This window comes from Oncorhynchus masou, chromosome 16 (assembly GCF_036934945.1).
Source record: "Oncorhynchus masou masou isolate Uvic2021 chromosome 16, UVic_Omas_1.1, whole genome shotgun sequence".
NCBI lineage: Eukaryota > Metazoa > Chordata > Actinopteri > Salmoniformes > Salmonidae > Oncorhynchus > Oncorhynchus masou.
This window is the reverse complement of record NC_088227.1, coordinates 33,603,636-33,624,813: the sequence shown is the minus strand read 5'-3', so window position 1 is coordinate 33,624,813 and position 21,178 is coordinate 33,603,636. Positions and strand designations below refer to the sequence as shown.

Sequence of the window (21,178 nt, the reverse complement as noted above, 5' to 3'; positions counted from 1 at the left end):
AATTTGTTCTTAACTGACTTGCCTAGTAAAATAAAAAAATTATATCCTTCATGTCATAAACATAGTGTTCAAAAAAGGTTTTCCCAAAAACACATCACAAATTTACATTCATAGAACAAGTGAGTCATATTTTAGCCTTCTTTGCAGAGATATTTAGTGTACAACTCACAACTCACCCGACATTAAATGACATTATCTACAAAATGAGTTAGGAGCAAGATACATTTTCAATCAATAGCATTATTATTTTTTACATCTTTTCTCAAATTTGGTTTGGAAAGGATACAAAGTTCTGTTGCTAGGAATTAAGGTTGAAGGGTGACAAATCAAATCTAAAACCCGAAACTGACAGTCCACTTTTTAGAGGTAACACTTCGATCACACCAACAGTGTTTTTGCATTTTGTTACACCAGAATTACATTCATTTCCAAAGAAATGCTGCGTTTGCCTTGCAAAATTTTAATTTTATTTCACCTTTATTTAACCAAGTAGGCCAGTTGAGAACAAGTTCTCATTTACAACTGCGACCTGGTGTTACTGTAATTTAATGATGCCAATGTGTTTTCATTAATTGAAAACCATTCATCTATTTTATGAGAATTTGTAAGATTCTTGTTTGCATAAAATAGATGGAGACCAGTCTTTCAATAATAGGTATCAAATCAAATTTTATTTGTCACATACACATGGTTAGCAGATGTTAATGCGAGTGTAGCGAAATGCTTGTGCTTCCAGTTCCGACAATGCAGTAATAACCAACGAGTAATCTAGCTAACAATTCCAAAACTACTACCTTGTACACATAAGTGTAAAGGGATAAAGAATATATACATAAAGATATATGAATGAGTGATGGTACAGAGCGGCATAGGCAAGATGCAGTAGATGGTATCGAGTACAGTATAAACATATGAGATGAGTATGTAAACAAAGTGGCATAGTTTAAAGTGGCTAGTGATACATGTATTACAGTGCCTTGTGAAAGTATTCGGCCCCCTTGAACTTTGCGACCTTTTGCCACATTTCAGGCTTCAAACATAAAGATATAGAACTGTATTTTTTTGTGAAGAATCAACAACAAGTGGGACACAATCATGAAGTGGAACGACATTTATTGGATATTTCAAACTTTTTTAACAAATCAAAAACTGAAAAATTGGGCTTGCAAAATTATTCAGCCCCCTTAAGTTAATACTTTGTAGCGCCACCTTTTGCTGCGATGACAGCTGTAAGTCGCTTGGGGTATGTCTCTATCAGTTTTGCACATCGACAGACTGAAATGTTTTCCCATTCCTCCTTGCAAAACAGCTCGAGCTCAGTGAGGTTGGATGGAGAGCATTTGTGAACAGCAGTTTTCAGTTCTTTCCACAGATTCTCGATTGGATTCAGGTCTGGACTTTGACTTGGCCATTCTAACACCTGGATATGTTTATTTTTGAACCATTCCATTGTAGATTTTGCTTTATGTTTTGGATCATTGTCTTGTTGGAAGATAAATCTCCGTCCCAGTCTCAGGTCTTTTGCAGACTCCATCAGGTTTTTGTCCAGAATGGTCCTGTATTTGGCTCCATCCATCTTCCCATCAATTTTAACCATCTTCCCTGTCCCTGCTGAAGAAAAGCAGGCCCAAACCATGATGCTGCCACCACCATGTTTGACAGTGGGTAGTATGGTGTGTTCAGGGTGATGAGCTGTGTTGCTTTTATGCCAAACATAACGTTTTGCATTGTTGCCAAAAAGTTCAATTTTGGTTTCATATGACCAGAGCACCTTCTTCCACATGTTTGGTGTGTCTCACAGGTGGCTTGTGGCAAACTTTAAACGACACTTTTTATGGATATCTTTAAGAAATGGCTTTCTTCCTGCCACTCTTACATAAAGGCCAGATTTGTGCAATATATGACTGATTGTCGTCCTATGGACAGAGTCTCCCACTTCAGCTGCAGATCTCTGCAGTTCATCCAGAGTGATCATGGGCCTCTTGGCTGCATCTCTGATCAGTCTTCTCCTTGTATGAGCTGAAGGTTTAGAGGGACGGCCAGGTCTTGGTAGATTTGCAGTGGTCTGATACTCCTTCCATTTCAATATTATCACTTGCACAGTGCTCCTTGGGATGTTTAAAGCTTGGGAAATCTTTTTGTATACAAATCCGGCTTTAAACTTCTTCACAACAGTATCTCGGACCTGCCTGGTGTGTTCCTTGTTCTTCATGATGCTCTCTGCGCTTTTAACGGACCTCTGAGACTATCACAGTGCAGGTGCATTTATACGGAGACTTGATTACACACAGGTGGATTGTATTTATCATCATTAGTCATTTAGGTCAACATTGGATCATTCAGAGATCCTCACTGAACTTCTGGAGAGAGTTTGCTGCACTGAAAGTAAAGGGGCTGAATAATTTTGCACGCCCAATTTTTCAGTTTTTGATTTGTTAAAAAAGTTTGAAATATCCAATAAATGTCATTCCACTTCATGATTGTGTCCCACTTGTTGTTGATTCTTCACAAAAAAAATACAGTTTTAGATCTTTATGTTTGAAGCCTGAAATGTGGCAAAAGGTCGCAAAGTTCAAGGGGGCTGAATACTTTCGCAAGGCACTGTACATAAAGATGCAGTAGATGATATAGAGTACAGTATATACGTATACATCTGAGATAAATAATGTAGGGTATGTAAACATTATATTAAGTAGCATTGTTTAAAGTGGCTAGTGATATATTTTACATCAATTCCCATCAATTCCCATTATTAAAGTGGCTGGAGTTGAGTCAGTGTGTTGGCAGCAGCCACTCAATGTTAGTGGTTCGCTGTTTAACTTCTTGAAACTCCCCATCCCGGATCCGGGATCGTGACTAAAGCCTCAGGCTCATTAGCATAACGCAACGTTAACGATTTCTGAAAATCGCAAATAAAATTAAAATAATGCGTTTGCTCTCAAGCTTAGCCTTTTCTTAACAACACTGTCATCTCAGATTTTCAAAATATGCTTTTGAACCATAGAAATTGACTAATTTGTGTAAGAGTATGCAAAGCTAGCATAGCATTTTGTGTAGCATGTAGCACGCAACATTTTCACAAAAGCCAGATAACCAAATAAATAAAATCATTAACTTTGAAGAGCTTCGGATGTTTTCAATGAGGAGACTCTCAGTTACATAGCAAATGTGCAGTTTTTCAAAAAAATATTATTTGTGTAGGACAAATCGCTCCGTTTTGTTCACGTTTGGCTATGAAAAAACCCTGTATACAGTTATAGCCTGAAGCTCATTAGCATAATGTAACGTTAACGATTTCTGAAAATCGCAAATAAAATGAAAATAATGCATCTGCTCTCAAGCTTAGCCTTTTCTTAACAACACTGTCATCTCAGATTTTCAAAATATGCTTTTGAACCATAGAAATTGACTAATTTGTGTAAGAGTATGCAAAGCTAGCAATGCATTTTGAATAACATGTAGCACGCAACATTTTCACAAAAACCAGATAACCAAATAAATAAAATCATTTACCTTTGAAGAGCTTCTGATGTTTTCAATGAGGAGACTCTCAGTTACACACCAAATGCGCAGTGTTTCCTGAAAGCGTCTGTGTGTAGGAGAAATCGTTCTGTTTTCTACATTGCGCCTGGCTACTGAAACGAACCGAAAATGCAGTCACCTACAACGTAAAACTTTTTCCGGATTAACTACATAATATCGACCGAAACATGGCAAACGTTGTTTGGAATCAGTCCTCAAGGTGTTTTTTCACATATCTCTTCATTGACATGCAGTTCGTGGAAGCTTGCTTTACTCTCTGTATTGTTTGGAAAAATACTGGCAGGTGACTTTTGCGCACCAATTTCGGCGCAGGACACCGGGCGGACACGTGGTAAATGTGGTCTCTTATGGTCAATCTTCCAATGATCTGCCTACAAATACGTCACAATGCTGCAGACACCTTGGGGAAACGACAGAAAGGGCAGACTCATTCCTCTTGCGTTCACAGCCATATAAGGAGATCATGACAAACAGAGCCTCAAAAATCCTTGTCATTTCCTGGATGCCATCTCATCTTGGTTTTGCCTGAAGCTCACGTTAAAGGGCACGCACAGAGAAGATCTTTGTATTTCTGGACACGTCAGAGTGTTTTCTTTCGAACAGTAGCAATTATATGCATAGTCGAGCATCTTTTTGTGACAAAATATCTTGTTTAAAACGGGAACGTTTTTCATCCAAAAATGAAATTGCGCCCCCAGAGCATCAACAGGTTAACAGTCTGATGGCCTTGAGATAGAAGCTGTTTTTCAGTCTCTCGGTCCCAGCTTTAATGCACCTGTACTGACCTCGCCTTCTGGAAGATAGCGGGGTGAACAGGCAGTGGCTCGGGTGGTTGTTGTCCTTGATGATCTTTATGGCCTTCCTGTGACATCGGGTGGTGTAGGTGTCCTGGAGAGCAGGTAGTTTTCCCCCGGTGGTGCGTTGTGCAGACCTCACTACCCTCTGGAGAGCCTTACGGTTGTGGGCGGAGCAGTTGCCGTACCAGGCGGTGATACAGCCTGACAGGATGCTTTCGATTGTGATTCTGTAGTAGTTTGTGAGTGCTTTCGGTGAAAAGCCGAATTTCTTCAGCTCCTGAAGTTGAAGAGGCGCTGCTGCTGTTGTTGTTTGACGCAATACGAAACATATCCCAGTTCAGGTGACGGAAGCAGTCTTGGAGCATGGAATCAGATTGGTCGGACCAGCGTTGAACAGACCTCAGCGTGGGAGCTTCTTGTTTCAGCTTTTGTCTGTAGGCACGGAGCAACAAAATGGAGTCGTGGTCAGCTTTTCCGAAAGGAGAGCAGGGGAGGGCCTTATATGCATTGCGGAAGTTAGACTAGCAATGATCCAAGGTTTTACCAGCCCTGGTTCCGCAATCGATATGCTGATACAATTTAGGGAGTCTTGTTTTCAGATTAGCCTTGTTAAAATCCCCAGCTACAATGAATGCAGCCTCAGGACATGTGGATTCCAGTTTGCAAAGAGTCAAATAAAGTTCGTTCAGAGCCATTGATGTGTCTGCTTGGGGGGGAATATATACGGCTGTGATTATAATCGAAGAGAATTCCCTTGGTAGATAATGCGGTCGACATTTGATTGTGAGGAATTCTAAATCAGGTGAACAGAAGGACAGAAGAACAGAAGGTAACAGAATTTATTCTCGGAGCGCGCTCCCACTTAACCACGAGCAACAGTTTATATACAGATCATGACTTCATTTCATTGTTTTAACAGAATCCCCTCCTCTCGACCGGGACAAAGTGAGGTGAAAAGTTCATTCTGACTTACTAACACACTCCCAGGTAACTTTTGACCCCTCAAAATTATCAATCACCAATGAGCTGACAGTTCTAATTAACAGAAAAGACAGTGAGTGCATTCCTAGGTTATCTAAAAACCCCAGAGCTCAGTTCCGTAGGTTCAACCATAGGCTAACGTCCACAACCCATTCGTTCCTTCCTAGTTGGAATGGTGTTCATTAACTTTAATTACTCCTTGTCCGTGTCTCACAATCCCTTCATATGAACTCATGTTGTTAATCAGATATAATAAAACAGTATAAGTATAAGTATAAGTTTTACTTAGTTACAGTTCCATTTAAAATGATTTGTTCAGTCATTTAATGATAACTTTCCCAACACCTGGCCATTGCATTGCTGTGCAGAGGCAGTTGCAGTGCGTTCGGTGTGGTGCATCCGTTGGAATTTTCGAACATATGCGTCAAACTGTATGCGTAGATGGCTTGACAGAAATGGTAGCAGAAGGTGAATGTTGAACTTTTGTTGCATACATATCCAGATGATGCTATCCGACACTGTCGGTGTGATGGAAGCGTTAGAATGGCTCTTTCTTCAAGCGGCCTTGCCATCGGTAAAGCCCTTATAACGGTGATGCAACGGAAAAATAACCAGACTGCATAGACGCATCACATTTTGCAGCTGGGGAGTGTAGGCTGCGCGCGAGCGCCATCATCCCCTATGTGCATACATTTATTTTGTCCCCCTCCCACACCAAACTCGATCAAGATACGCAGGTTATAATATCAAAACAAACTCTGAACCAATTACATTAATTTGGGGACAGGTCGAAAAGCATTAAACATGTATGGCAATTAGGCTAGCTAGCTTGCACTTGCTAGCTAACGTTAATTTGTCCTATTTAGCTAGCTTGCTGTTGCTAGCTAATTTGTCCTGGGATATAAACATTGAGTTGTTATTTTACCTGAAATGCACAAGGACCTCTACTCCGACAATTAATCCACACATAAAACGGCCAACCGAATTGTTTCTAGTCATCTCTCCTCCTTCCAGGCTTTTTCATCTTTGAACTTATATGGTGATCGCATCGAAACTTTCATTGTATTACCAAGACAACCAGCAACAAAGTTCGTTTTTCAATCACCCACGTGGGTATAACCAATGAGGAGATGGCATTTGGGTACCTGCTTCTATAAACCAATGAGGAGATGGGAAAGGAAGGACTTTCAGCGTGATCTGTGTCAGAAATAGAAAGGAGTTCTATTTAAGCCCTTGGCGTCCAGATGCTAATTGGCAATAACGTGGATTTCTAAATGTATTTTGCGATGCTGGCGCACGCGACGCATCCGGTCTGGTCAGCATGTAAGTATGACATTGACTTTGCATTTTTGTTACTGTGATGTTGTAGTTAATGCATTTGTTATTTAGTTAGTTACAATTAGTATGGTGGTTCGTTCTGAAAATGTGATTAGTTATTTATTGAGGTGCTTCCATGTTTCAAATTAGGCTTCACTCAGAACAGATTGGCGCACAAAAGCTTTACACCAAATAAGTCATTACACAATAAACACAAATCCTCTGATATGGGCCATATTACATTTTATATCTCAAAAAGATAATTTATCAATATAGATATATTCATAATTTAAAAAAAAGTCAGAATACAGTGGTGAATGCAGCCACATCCACACATGGGATTTATATCACTGGAGCGCCCCTGTGAGTTTCCTGGATTCCTATCAACCTTGCCTTTGGCAAGCCCTGCACAGTCTCAAATATTTTTCATTGTGTCACTCTGAGCTGCATAGCCATAAGAAACAATTAACTAGAATTGTGTTTAGAAGAGTGAAATTAGTCTATCTCGATGCTGTTGCTTTAATTCCCACACCTCTCCACAGATGACGGCACCAGCACCTGTTGAACCATGAAATGAAGATGGACAAAGGAAACAATAGGATTTTGTCGTCGTTGATCCCCAGTTCCTTGCATGTCGTAATTCTCTGTCTCTGTCCCTGCATGGGAAATTAATTTAATTTCTATTTCCCTCTGATCAAATGAAAAGGGGGAATAACAGACCCGAGGAGAGAGCAGATACAACAATACAATGAGATCTTATTATTGCTTGCTGTAGCCCAAGGGATTGAAGGATTAAAAAGGGATATTTCAGGGGCGATTACAATAAAATATCTTAATTTATATTACATCAATATATTGCAGCAATATTGGAATATTGGACATGTCTGATTTATCTAAAACATTAACAAAAATGAATATATCCCAAACCCGTGCGTTGCGATAATGAATGAGAGTGCGCAGTGCGTCCTGTTATTCCCAGAGGTGGAAGATTAGCGCCAAATCAGTGCTGACGCTGACACCTCCCCTGTCTGTCACGAGAAAGGGCAAGTAGACAAAATGGCTTTGCTGACTCAGGACTCCATTGGAAATATCCCCTAGATGAAAGATCCAGAGATAATAACAATTTTGGGCACAATGTATTACGTAGACTAATGGACCACTTTTTATATCACTATGCAAGTCAGTTAAGAACGCATTCTTATTTACAATGACGGCCTACCCCGGCCAAACCCGGACGACGTTGGACCAATTGTGCGCTGCCCTATGAAACTCCCAATCACGGCCGGATTCAGCCTGGATTCGAACCAGGGACTGTAAAACCGCTGCGCCACTCGGGAGCCCACTTGTTGAAATGGATAATGCTGTCATGGGTCTTAGATGTTATAATGGTAGCCCACCAAGGAATGGCTCAGTAAATGCAAATGAAGTACGAATGCATGGGTCAGCCATGAATGAGAACCCCCCCCCCCCCCCCCCCCAACTCCACATCTTAACAAAGAGCAGCACTGTTCAATAGAGCCCGATGCGGTGGAGGAGAACTGCTGCGCGCAGGTGAACGTGGCGCACAGCTTGGGCTTTCCCTCTTCTAACTGGATGACGAAACGAAAACACGGCGCGCATCTCTCCTGTGTTAAGTCAGCGGTGAAGCTGTGAAAGGTCAGTGTTAGATTCATAAAGCGAGTTTCCAGGCGGGGCAGAGGGAGGGGAGGTCTGCGCCTGTCACCTTTTGTATCAGCGCGGAAGCACAGCCAGCACATGAGCGCGGACAGACAGGCAGTGCGGGACAGACGGCTGTGCGGGGAGAGAGCGACCCAGAAGCTACACAGGGAAACCAAGCACCGCAGTTCAGGCAGGAAGGATGGGGATGTGGGAACGGCGTCTGTGTTTCTGGAGATAAGTGTCTGGAAAGAAACTTGAAGCACATAAAGCCGTTTTGGCTGAGAAAAGTGACTATTTCAAGGCGCGGCAGTTCCGAGACGTATGCAGATTTAAAGGGGGTGCGTTTTAAGACTTTGACAATATTGGTGGATTACATTTACTCGTACTGAATGCAGGTTAGTACGGTTAATATTGTAGAGGTCGTCACCCGGGCTAAAGTGTTATAAATTCTTTTCGCAGTTCAAGCTGCTGTCGATAAAATGTCGGAGCAGATTACCGCTGAGAACTGCTATGAGATTTTGACAATAGCCAAAAGGCAATGTATCGATGAATTGAAGCAGAAAGCCTACAAGCACATGAGTGACAATTTCTTGGAAATACTGCGTGATCCTGCTGTCTATGGGCGTTTGACGGGAGGGGAGAGAGAGAGGATTCTCACTATGAGAATGGAGGGAAAGAGGGCGTTGGTGGTGGCTGAAATCAACGAGGTGTATGACCGCGCCGGGAGCAGACCTCCAAGCCGTGAGAACAGTCGCCCCCAGAGCCCTCTATCGATGGTGTCCCTGGAGGAGAACCATGTGATTTACTATTACAACGAGGAGACAAAGGACTGGAAAGTGCTGACGAAGATGCCTGATGAAATCAACACAAAGGGCTCTGGGATATGCACCATGTACAATTATCTATTCGTAGCAGGTGGAATCAAAGTGCAGGGCGACAAAGGCAAGGTCTCAGACAAGGTGTTCTGCTACAACCCTCTCACTGACAGCTGGAGCGAAATACGACCGCTCACCCAGGGTCGGTCTCAGCTCAAACTGGTGTCCATGGACGGGTACCTGTTTGCAATCGGAGGGGAGTGTCTCTTCACCGTGGAGAAATACGACCCTCGCACTGACAGATGGAGCCCCGTGGCGCCGCTACCAAAAGGGGCGTTCGCTGTTGCGCACGAGGCAACGACCTGTAATGGAGAGCTGTTCGTATCCGGAGGCTCTCTCTTTTATCGTCTGCTAAGATATGACAGTAGAAGAGCTGACTGGGAGGAATGCCCGTTCAACAACAGCAGGAAGAAATCCACTGACATGGTGGCGTTTAAAAACTTCATCTACAGGTTTGACGTCAACCGTGACTATGGCGTCAACGTGTTCAAATACAACACCGTGGTGAAAATATGGCATGACAGTGCGTCTCTGGAGCAGACCAACCCCTTGCCCTTTCGCTGTGCTGTCATTGGCAACACGATTTACTGTGTGAACAAGTCCCAAACATTGCAGTTTGTTGTGGAAGAGGAGAATGAACAGTTTTTGCCTGAGGCAGAAGCACTCAAAGCACCTGTAGAGGCTAAAGGTGCCCTTGTTCCATTTGTCTTGGCTCTGCCCAAGACAGCCTGAGACAGAATAATGAACAATAGTTACCTATTTTTGGAGACTCACTAAAGCGGCCTCAGAAATGTCATTTGAGGACAAAATATGTTGTGTTTGATAAAAGACTGTGATAAGAATGATACATTAAATAATTTGTCAATTTTCATGAACAGTATTTTTAATTCCTACCAGAGGACAGTAATATTGTGATTGGCTTCTCTTATCTTGCCTCTATGGCTATACACTTCAACAGCTCTACAGAAACAATGTAGCCTACTGTATAGACCTAGGTGATGTCAATAGGCAGAACTTTTTCATCAACAGCACTGCCAAAGCAATATGTATTCCCAAGTGTTTATAATTAAATGGCAATATAACTATTGCATGATTCAAATAGTTTTCCCCTCTGAGAGTATTACCTGTTATTACTAAGTGGAAACATTGCCTTGTTTCTAAGAGTAGGAATAAAACGTGCTGCAAAGCAGCTTTTTGCCAAAGGCAGGGGAGATATACACAATGGGAGATAACAGGGATCCCTGTTGATATAATATAAGCTAGCTACTATGGCTTTATTACAGGGAATGATAGAACATCCCATTGTATGGTAAAGGATTAGCAGCATCAAGAAACCGATTTGAATGTCTAAGGAAAGTCTGGTTTGAGTGGCGATATTGTCTATTAGTCTGTGGCCTGGATAATGACATGAATTTCTCACATTACTATAAGTATGGCATTTTTGGGTGGACTTGTCTTCCAAACCCTCTCAGCCCTGAATCCCTGACCACAGGCGGACAGTCTCATTTTAGAGCTGGGCATATTGACCCATAACGCCAACTCTCCAAAATGTGCTGAGTTAGGCATTAAAGATATTTGTGAGATTCATGTTTTTTGACACCTTAGAGTATTTTTTTTTTTTTTTACACTTTTCACCCTTGTCCGCGGTGATTGTGCAATAGTTTATTTATCAATCCATCAATGGACAGCAGTTTGTGAAACGAATGTACTCGACAGCATGTTGTGAAATTCACAGTTGGGATAGTTGCTGTTGTTGCACAGCTTCCTTTTATTTATTTAACCTTAATTAACCTTCCTTATAGAGCGCCTGGAGAGGGCTAAGGCTGTTTACAGCAGCACCAGGGCTAAGGCTGTTTACAGCAGGACCAGGGCTAAGGCTGTTTACAGCAGCACCAGGGCTAAGGCTGTTTACAGCAGCACCAGGGCTAAGGCTGTTTACAGCAGCACCAGGGCTAAGGCTGTTTACAGCAGCACCAGGGCTAAGGCTGTTTACAGCAGCACCAGGGCTAAGGCTGTTTACATCAGCACCAGGGCTAAGGCTGTTTACAGCAGGACCAGGGCTAAGGCTGTTTACAGCAGGACCAGGGCTAAGGCTGTTTACAGCAGGACCAGGGCTAAGGCTGTTTACAGCAGGACCAGGGCTAAGGCTGTTTACAGCAGGACCAGGGCTAAGGCTGTTTACAGCAGCACCAGGGCTAAGGCTGTTTACAGCAGCACCAGGGCTAAGGCTGTTTACAGCAGCACCAGGGCTAAGGCTGTTTACAGCAGCACCAGGGCTAAGGCTGTTTACAGCAGCACCAGGGCTAAGGCTGTTTACAGCAGCACCAGGGCTAAGGCTGTTTACAGCAGCACCAGGGCTAAGGCTGTTTACAGCAGCACCAGGGCTAAGGCTGTTTACAGCAGCACCAGGGCTAAGGCTGTTTACAGCAGCACCAGGGCTAAGGCTGTTTACAGCAGCACCAGGGCTACAGCTGTTTACAACAGCACCAGGGCTAAGGCTGTTTACAACAGGACCAGGGCTAAGGCTGTTTACAGCAGCACCAGGGCTACAGCTGTTTACAGCAGCACCAGGGCTAAGGCTGTTTACAACAGGACCAGGGCTACAGCTGTTTACAACAGGACCAGGGCTACAGCTGTTTACAACAGGACCAGGGCTTCAGCTGTTTACAACAGGACCAGGGCTACAGCTGTTTACAACAGGACCAGGGCTACAGCTGTTTACAACAGGACCAGGGCTACAGCTGTTTACAACAGGACCAGGGCTACGGCTGTTTACAACAGGACCAGGGCTACGGCTGTTTACAACAGGACCAGGGCTACAGCTGTTTACAACAGGACCAGGGCTACAGCTGTTTACAACAGGACCAGGGCTACAGCTGTTTACAGCAGCACCAGGGCTACAGCTGTTTACAGCAGCACCAGGGCTACAGCTGTTTACAGCAGCACCAGGGCTACAGCTGTTTACAGCAGCACCAGGGCTACAGCTGTTTACAGCAGCACCAGGGCTACAGCTGTTTACAACAGGACCAGGGCTAAGGCTGTTTACAACAGGACCAGGGCTAAAGCTATTTACAACAGGACCAGGGCGAAGGCTGTTTACAGCAGGACCATGGCTTTGCTCCAATGTGTGCTTTGCCTGGTCACCCAGTCCAGCCAGCAGGGACAAAGAGAGGGTTATTCACTCAAGACTCAAGGGGAAAAGACTCGCTGTGAAATGAGAATATGACCTTGTCTGTCTGTCTGCCAGTGAATGAAAATGCACACACACACACACACACACGGTGTGAGGCCTGTGACTTGCTGCCAAGTCTCGGTGGGCCCATATGCTGATGGTCTCTGCCCTAAGGTGTGCCATGTCTACTTACTGTGGGAGCCTATAGCCTCTAACAATAGAATCAATCATCCCCTCACCTCTCTGTCATAGTAATAGATCCTGTTTCAAAGGAATGGCATTCAAAGACATGAAGTCACCCTTACAGTATGTCGTTATTTTATCCTGTTCAGTGAAGAGTGCACCTTTGAAAATGTAGCTGCCTTTCCGTGCCGCACCCATTGCTGAGGGCAAGGCCAGGTTTTAATGTACTGTAACTTCAAGCCCTATCTTCCTCTGTCTTTTCGGGTGTTTCTTACTGCAATAAAAACCTTTTTTGATTATTATTTTTGTTTTTATATGACAAAGATCCCACCGCTAAGGTCTATATTCATCTTGCTGCTGGGTCTAATCAAAAGTCTTCATGGATGAGCATGCTGTGTGAGTTAAGTTTATGCTGTGTGAAGTTTATGTGGAGCAAGGCAATCGTACTGCCGAACGAATGGCCATAGGCTAGTAATACTAATTCAAGGCTTGTAAGCTTGTGAGTGATGGTGTTGGGTGTTTCAGTATGTTTGAATTGCTGTAATAAAAAGAGTTGTTTGGGTCTCCCACCTGTTCGCTGGCTGGCTGTTTATTTCATGTTTATGGTTTGACAGCTTCAATGGTTTTCAATCATACCTTATTTATCTGCTGTGTGACAGCCTTTCAACTCCAAACTAACCACATTCACTACTGTCGTGGTGTATAGTACATGATCAATATATTGATGTTTGGTGTGTTAACGTACTGCCTCATTGACGGATGTAGGGTTCCTGCACACAAACATACTGTGTTATGAACTTGAGTGAAGACCCAAAAGCGGTTTTAACAGAAAACAGAGTTCTTTAATGAAAATACAGGAATGGCATAAATCCTCTTCCAACGTTGTCAGCGGAACAAAAAGAACGTTAGTATAGTGCAGGATGCTCCTGCCAGGCAGACTCCGACAGGACAGGACAAGGTGGAAGCAAACGAGACGACAGCTTGCTTCTGGCATCAAAAAACACAAACAAGAATCAGACACTGAAAGTAGCAGGAACAGAGAGAGAAATAGAGACCTAATCAGAGGGGGAAGAGAGAACAGGTGGGGAAGAGTGAAAGAGCTAGTTAGGGCAGATGTAGAACAGCTGAGGAATGAGAGACAGAGAAGGTAACCTAAAAAGACCAGCAGAGAGAGAGAATGAAGAGAAAGGACAGGAACAGACATAACAAGACATGACAGTACCCCCCCCCACTCACCGAGCGCCTCCTGGCGCACTCGAGGAGGAAACCTGGCGGCAACGGAGGAAATCATCGATCAGCGAACGGTCCAGCACGTCCCGAGAGGGAACCCAACTCCTCTCCTCAGGACCGTACCCCTCCCAATCCACTAGGTACTGATGACCACGGCCCCGAGGGCGCATGTCCAAAATCTTACGAACCCTGTAGATGGGTGCGCCCTCGACAAGGATGGGGGGGGAGGGACGAGCGGGGGCGCGAAGAACGGGCTTAACACAGGAGACATGGAAGACCGGGTGAACGCGACGAAGATAGCGCGGAGAAGAAGTCGCACTGCGACAGGATTAATGACCTGGGAAATACGGAACGGACCAATGAACCGCGGGGCCAACTTGCGAGAAGCTGTCTTAAGGGGAAGGTTCTGAGTGGAGAGCCATACTCTCTGACCGCAACAATATCTAGGACTCTTGGTCCTACGCTTATTAGCGGCCCTCACAGTCTGCGCCCTATTACGGCAAAGTGCCGACCTGACCCCCTTCCAGGTGCGCTCGCAACGCTGGACAAAAGCCTGAGCGGAGGGAACGCAGGACTCGGCGAGCTGAGATGAGAACAGCGGAGGCTGGTACCCGAGGCTACACTGAAAAGGGGATAGACCGGTAGCAGACGAGGGAAGCGAGTTGTGGGCGTACTCTGCCCAGGGGAGCTGTTCTGACCAAGACGCAGGGTTACGAAAAGAAAGACTGCGTAAAATGCGACCAACAGTCTGATTGGCCCGTTCGGCTTGACCGTTAGACTGGGGATGAAAGCCGGACGAGAGACTGACGGAAGCCCCAATCAAACGGCAAAACTCCCTCCAAAATTGAGACGTGAACTGCGGGCCTCTGTCGGAAACGACGTCAGACGGAAGGCCATGAATTCGGAAAACATTCTCGATAATGATCTGAGCCGTCTCCTTAGCAGAAGGGAGCTTATCGAGAGGAATGAAATGAGCCGCCTTAGAGAATCTATCGACAACCGTAAGAATAACTGTCTTCCCGCTGATGAAGGCAGTCCGGTGATAAAATCTAAAGCGATGTGAGACCACGGTCGAGAGGGAATGGGAAGCGGTCTGAGACGGCCGGCAGGAGGAGAGTTCCCAGATTTAGTCTGCGCGCAGACCGAACAAGCGGCGACAAATCGACGCGCGTCACGTTCCCGAGTGGGCCACCAGAAACGCTGGCGAATGGAAGCGAGCGTACCCCCGAACGCCGGGGTGGCCGGCTAACTTGGCAGAGTGGGCCCACTGAAGAACGGCCGGACGAGTAGGAACGGGAACGAACAGAAGGTTCCTAGGACAAGCTCGCGGCGACGGAGTGTGAGCGAGTGCTTGCTTTACCTGCCTCTCAATTCCCCAGACAGTCAACCTGACAACACGCCCGTCAGGAGAATCCCCTCGGGGTCGGTGGAGACCTCAGAAGAACTGAAGAGACGAGATAAAGCATCAGGCTTGGTGTTTTTGAGCCCGGACGATAAGAAATAACAAACTCGAAACGAGCGAAAAACAGAGCCCAACGAGCCTGACGCGCATTAAGTCGTTTGGCTGAACGGATGTACTCAAGGTTCCTATGGTCAGTCCAAACGACAAAAGGAACGGTCGCCCCCTCCAACCACTGTCGCCATTCGCCTAGGGCTAAGCGGATGGCGAGCAGTTCGCGATTACCAACATCATAGTTACGTTCTGACGGCGATAAGCGATGAGAGAAAAACGCGCAAGGATGGACCTTGCCGTCAGAGAGAGAGCGCTGAGAAAGAATGGCTCCCACGCCCACCTCTGACGCGTCAACCTCAACAACAAACTGACTAGAGATGTCAGGTGTAACAAGAATAGGTGCGGATGTAAAACGATTCTTAAGAAGATCAAAAGCTCCCTGGGCGGAAACGGACCACTTAAAGCACGTCTTAACAGAAGTAAGGGCTGTGAGGGGAGCTGCCACCTGACCGAAATTACGGATGAAACGACGATAGAAATTAGCGAAGCCCAGAAAGCGCTGCAGCTCGACGCGTGACTTAGGAACGGGCCAATCAATGACAGCCTGGACCTTAGCGGGATCCATCTTAATGCCCTCAGCGGAAATAACGGAACCGAGAAAAGGGACAGAGGCGGCATGAAAAATGCACTTCTCAGCCTTCACATAAAGACAGTTCTCCAAAAGGCGCTGGAGGACGCGTCGCACGTGCTGAACATGAATCGAGAGAGACGGAGAAAAAAATCAGGATATCGTCCATGTAAACGAAAACAAAAATGTTCAGCATGTCTCTCAGGACGTCGTTAACTAGTGCCTGAAAGACAGCTGGAGCGTTAACGAGGCCGAAAGGAAGAACCCGGTATTCAAAGTGCCCTAATGGAGTGTTAAACGCCGTCTTCCACTCGTCCCCCTCCCTGATGCGCACGAGATGGTAGGCGTTACGAAGGTCCAATTTGGTGAAAAACCTGGCTCCCTGCAGGATCTCGAAGGCTGAAGACATAAGAGGAAGCGGATAACGATTCTTAACTGTTATGTCATTCAGCCCTCGATAATCCACGCATGGGCGCAGGGACCCGTCCTTCTTCTGAACAAAAAAAAACCCCGCTCCGGCGGGGGAGGAGGAGGAGACTATGGTACCGGCGTCGAGCGAAACCGACAAATAATCCTCGAGAGCCTTACGTTCGGGAGCCGACAGAGAGTATAATCTACCCCGGGGGAGTAGTTCCCGGAAGGAGATCAATACTACAGTCATACGACCGGTGTGGAGGGAGAGAAGTGGCCTTGGAACGACTGAACACCGTGCGCAGATCGTGATACTCCTCCGGCACCCCTGTCAAATCGCCAGGCTCCTCCTGTGAAGAAGAGACAGAGGAAACAGGAGGGATAGCAGACATTAAACAGGTTACATGACAAGAAACATTCCAGGATAGGATAGTATTACTAGACCAATTAATAGAAGGGTTATGGCGCACTAGCCAGGGATGACCCAAAACAACAGGTGTAAAAGGTGAACGAAAAATTAAAAAAGAAATGGTTTCGCTATGATTACCAGAGACAGTGAGGGTTAAAGGCAGCGTCTCACGCTGAATCTTGGGGAGAGAACTACCATCTAAAGCGAACAAGGCCCTGGGCTCCCTAACTGTCTGAGAGGAATGTCATGTTCCCGAGCCCAGGTCTCGTCCATAAAACAGCCCTCCGCCCCAGAGTCTATCAAGGCACTGCAGGAAGCAGATGAACCGGGCCAGCGGAGATGGACCGGAAAGGTAGTGCGTGATCCAGAAGGAGAGGCCTGAGTAGTTGCGCTCACCAGTAGCCCTCCTCTTACTGATGAGCTCTGGCTTTTACTGGACATGAGGTGACAAAATGACCAGCGGAGCCGCAGTAGAGACAGAGGCGATTGGTGATTCTCCGTTCCCTCTCCTTGGCCGAGATGCGAATACCCCCCAGCTGCATCGGCTCAGCATCCGAGCCGGCGGAGGAGGGTGGCAGTGATGCGGCAGGTGGCAGTGATGTGGAGAGGGGAGCAACGGAGAACGTGAGCTCCTTTCCACGAGCTCGGCGACGAAGATCAAACTGTCGCTCTATGCGAATAGCGAGAGCTATTAAGGAGTCCAGACTGGAAGGAACCTCCCGGGAGAGGATCTCATCCTTAACCTCGACGTGGAGACCCTCCAGAAAACGAGCGAGCAAAGCCGGCTCGTTCCAGTCACTAGAGGCAGCGAGAGTGCGAAACTCAATAGAATAATCCGTTATGGATCTATTCCCCTGACATAGGGAAGACAGGGCCCTGGAAGCCTCCTCGCCAAAAACAGAACGGTCAAAAACCCGTATCATCTCCTCCTTAAAGTCCTGATACTGGTTAATACACTCAGCCCTCGCCTCCCAGACTGCCGTGCCCCACTCACGCGCCCGTCCGGTAAGGAGAGAAATGACGTAGGCGATGCGGGCTGCGCTCCTGGAGTAAGTGTTGGGCTGGAGAGAGAACACCACATCACACTGAGTGAGGAATGAGCGGCACTCAGTGGGCTCCCCAGAGTAACACGGCGGGTTGTTGATCCTGGGCTCCGGAGACTCGGAAACCCTGGAAGTGGGCGGTGGATCGAGGTGGAGTTGGTGAACCCGTCTTGTGAGGTCGGAGACTTGGACGGCCAGGGTCTCAACGGCATGTTGAGCAGCAGACAATTCCTCCTCGTGTCTGCCTAGCATCGCTCCCTGGATCTCGACGGCGGAGTGAAAAGGGTCCGGAGCCGCTGGGTCCATTCTTGGTCTGATTCTTCTGTTATGAACTTGAGTGAAGACCCAAAAGCGGTTTTAACAGAAAACAGAGTTCTTTAATGAAAATACAGGAATGGCATAAATCCTCTTCCAACGTTGTCAGCGGAACAAAAAGAACGTTAGTATAGTGCAGGATGCTCCTGCCAGGCAGACTCCGACAGGACAGGACAAGGTGGAAGCAAACGAGACGACAGCTTGCTTCTGGCATCAAAAAACACAAACAAGAATCAGACACTGAAAGTAGCAGGAACAGAGAGAGAAATAGAGACCTAATCAGAGGGGGAAGAGAGAACAGGTGGGGAAGAGTGAAAGAGCTAGTTAGGGCAGATGTAGAACAGCTGAGGAATGAGAGACAGAGAAGGTAACCTAAAAAGACCAGCAGAGAGAGAGAATGAAGAGAAAGGACAGGAACAGACATAACAAGACATGACATACTGTTTCTTTGTCAAATTGCCAAAGATTTCAGCCACCAAAGTCATAGACTTTTCTCTCTGCTACTGGATGGCATGAGCTACCATTCGACCAAGTCTGGAACCAACAAAACCCAGAACAGCTTCTACCACCAAGCCATATTACTGCTAAATAGTTAAATAGTTAACCAAATAGCTACCCGGACTATCTGCATTGCCCCTTTTTTCACAATGTTTTTTGTTTCATCACATATGCTGCTGCTACTGTTTATTATCTATCCCTTCATTCCGAGGTAGAGTTTCGGAAGTTTACGTCAGAAGTTTAAGTTGGAAGTTTACATACACCTTAGCCAAATACATTTAAACTCAGTTTTTCACAATTCCTGGCATTAAATCCTAGTAAATATTCCCTGTTTTAGGTCAGTTAGGATCACCACTTTATTTTAAGAATGTGAAATGTCATAATAATAGTATAGAGAATGATTTATTTAAGCTTTTATTTATTTCATCACATTCCCAGTGGGTCAGAAGTTTACATGCACTCAATTAGTATTTGGTAGCATTGCCTTTAAATTGTTTAACTTGGGTCAAACGTTTCGGGTAGCCTTCCACAAGCTTCCCACAATAAGTTGGGTGAATTTTGACCCGTTCCTCCTGACAGAGCTGGTGTAACTGAGTCAGGTTTGCAGGCCTCTTTGCTCACACACGCTTTTTCAGTTCTGCCCACACATTTTCTATATGATTGAGGTCAGGGCTTTGTGATGGCCACTCCAATACGTTGACTTTGTTGTCCTTAAGCCATTTTGCCTCAACATTGGAAGTATGCTTGGGGTCATTGTCCATTTTGAGGACACATTTGCGACCAAGCTTTAACTTCCTGACTGATGTCTTGAGATGTTGCTTCAATATACCCACATAATTTCCCTACCTCATGATGCCATCTATTTTGTGAAGTGCACCAGTCCCTCATTATGGCCAAACAGTTCTATTTTTGTTTCATCAGACCGGAGGACATTTCTCCAAAAAATACCAAACCGTAGTCTGGCTATTTTATGGCGGTTTTGGAGCAGTGGCTTCTTCCTTGCTGAGCGGCCTTTCAGGTTATATCGATATAGGACTTGTTTTACTGTGGATATAGATACTTTGGTACCTGTTTCCTCCAGCATCTTCACAAGGTCCTTTGCTGTTGTTCTGGGATTGATTTGAACTTTTCGCACCAAAGTACATTCCTCTCTAGGAGACAGAACGCGTCTCCTTCCTGAGCAGTATGACAGCTGCGAGGTCCCATGGTGTTTATACCTGCATACTATTGTTTGTACAGATGAATGTGGTACCTTCAGGCGTTTGGAAATTGCTCCCAAGGATGAACCAGACTTGTGGAGGTCTACAATTATTTTTCTGAGGTCTTGGCTGATTTCTTTTGATTTTCCCATGATGTCAAGCAGAGGCACTGAGTTTTAAGGTAGGCCTTGAAATACATCCACAGGTACACCTCCAATTGACTCAAATGATGTCAATTAGCCAATCAGAAGCTTCTAAAGCCATGACATAATTTTCTGGATTTTTCCAAGCTGTTTAAAGGCCCTGTTAAGGCTGCATCCCTTTGTTCTCAATTTCTGCCTGAATACATACCCAAATGTAACTGCCTGTAGCTCAGCCCCAGAGGCAAGGATATGCATATTCTTGGTATCATTTGAATTGAAACATTCTGAAGTTTGTGGAAATGTTAATTGAATGTATGAGAATATAACACAGTAGATCTGGTGGAAGAAAAGAGAAAGAAAGAGCATACGTTTTCTGTTTTTTATTGTTGTAGTATTATCTTTCACATGTACTAGAATAGCCACACAGTCAAAATAGGATGCTGGAGATAATATTGATGGACAACACAAGAGGGCAACTGTAGGTGTGCAAAGTTTCAGACTGATAACTTTAGGAATGGGTGAGCTACATGACATTTAGCATGAAGTCACCCAGGTGTCCCACACAAGTTGCCCAAATGTACCCAAGTGGCCGAATTGGTGAAATAACCTATAACTATATACAGCAGTGCAAATAACTATATAGAACATATCAAAAAGCAATTCTAACACACACACACACACACACACAAAAAATGTTTAAAAAAATATTTTAAAAAAACAGTACACCCCTTGGAAGTCCCCATCATAATATTTTGCTGCCTGTGCCATGTCCCATAGCAGTCTCTTTCTGATGTAAAGCAGTGGCAAACTGAACAAGTGGTGCATTTCATGCGACACAGAACACAACGACGCCTCGATGCTGTGCCCTTTTGGCCCTGAGGCATAGTCATGCCTGCAGTAATGAACTGTGGCATATGAACACCACTGGGGGCACAGGTAGAGCGGGCACCGGGGGCTCCCAGTCGGAGTCGCTATCACTGTGAAAGAAAACATAAAAAAAAGATTTGTATTGTATGAGCCTTTTATCATCACATAAAATAAACATATATGTATTGATTGTATAGAGCAGAGGGAACAGTCACTAAGGTGTTCCATTCAACTTCGGCCATTGTTGTGTGTGTGTATAAACAAACCAACACACACACACACAAACAAACTACACATTTCATTGCAAAAACATTTTTTAAATGTATTTTTTTAATATATAATATATATATATATTTATATTTCATAAAACGGCATTAGCACTTACCCGTCCAGAAGTACGTCCTGTCCTTGCAGAAACAGCTCCTCAGTTCGGTTGAATCATAACACTCGAAGAT

At 45.1% G+C, this 21,178-nt stretch overlaps 2 protein-coding genes across 2 annotated transcripts in view; both read left to right on the top strand.

Annotated features, from left to right (window-relative positions):
- Positions 1-7,203, top strand: part of LOC135557311 (dentin sialophosphoprotein-like) — a 32,346-nt gene extending 25,143 nt beyond the window's left edge. Inside the window, exon 5 of the mRNA XM_064990494.1 lies at positions 7,181-7,203. Coding sequence (XP_064846566.1) covers positions 7,181-7,203 — 23 coding nt within the window. The remainder of the gene's footprint in view (positions 1-7,180) is intronic.
- A 1,111-nt stretch (positions 7,204-8,314) lies between these two features.
- On the top strand, positions 8,315-11,115 carry LOC135557236 (kelch repeat and BTB domain-containing protein 11-like). The gene has a single exon (XM_064990440.1). The coding sequence runs from the start codon at positions 8,777-8,779 to the stop codon at positions 9,902-9,904; it is 1,128 nt and encodes a 375-aa protein (XP_064846512.1). The 5' UTR covers positions 8,315-8,776; the 3' UTR covers positions 9,905-11,115.
- The last annotated feature ends 10,063 nt before the right edge of the window (positions 11,116-21,178 follow it).

Coding starts and splice junctions, on each gene's coding strand:
- LOC135557236 (XM_064990440.1), top strand. CDS start 8,777: ATGTCGGAGCAGATTACCGCTGAGAACTGCTATGAGATTTTGACAATA.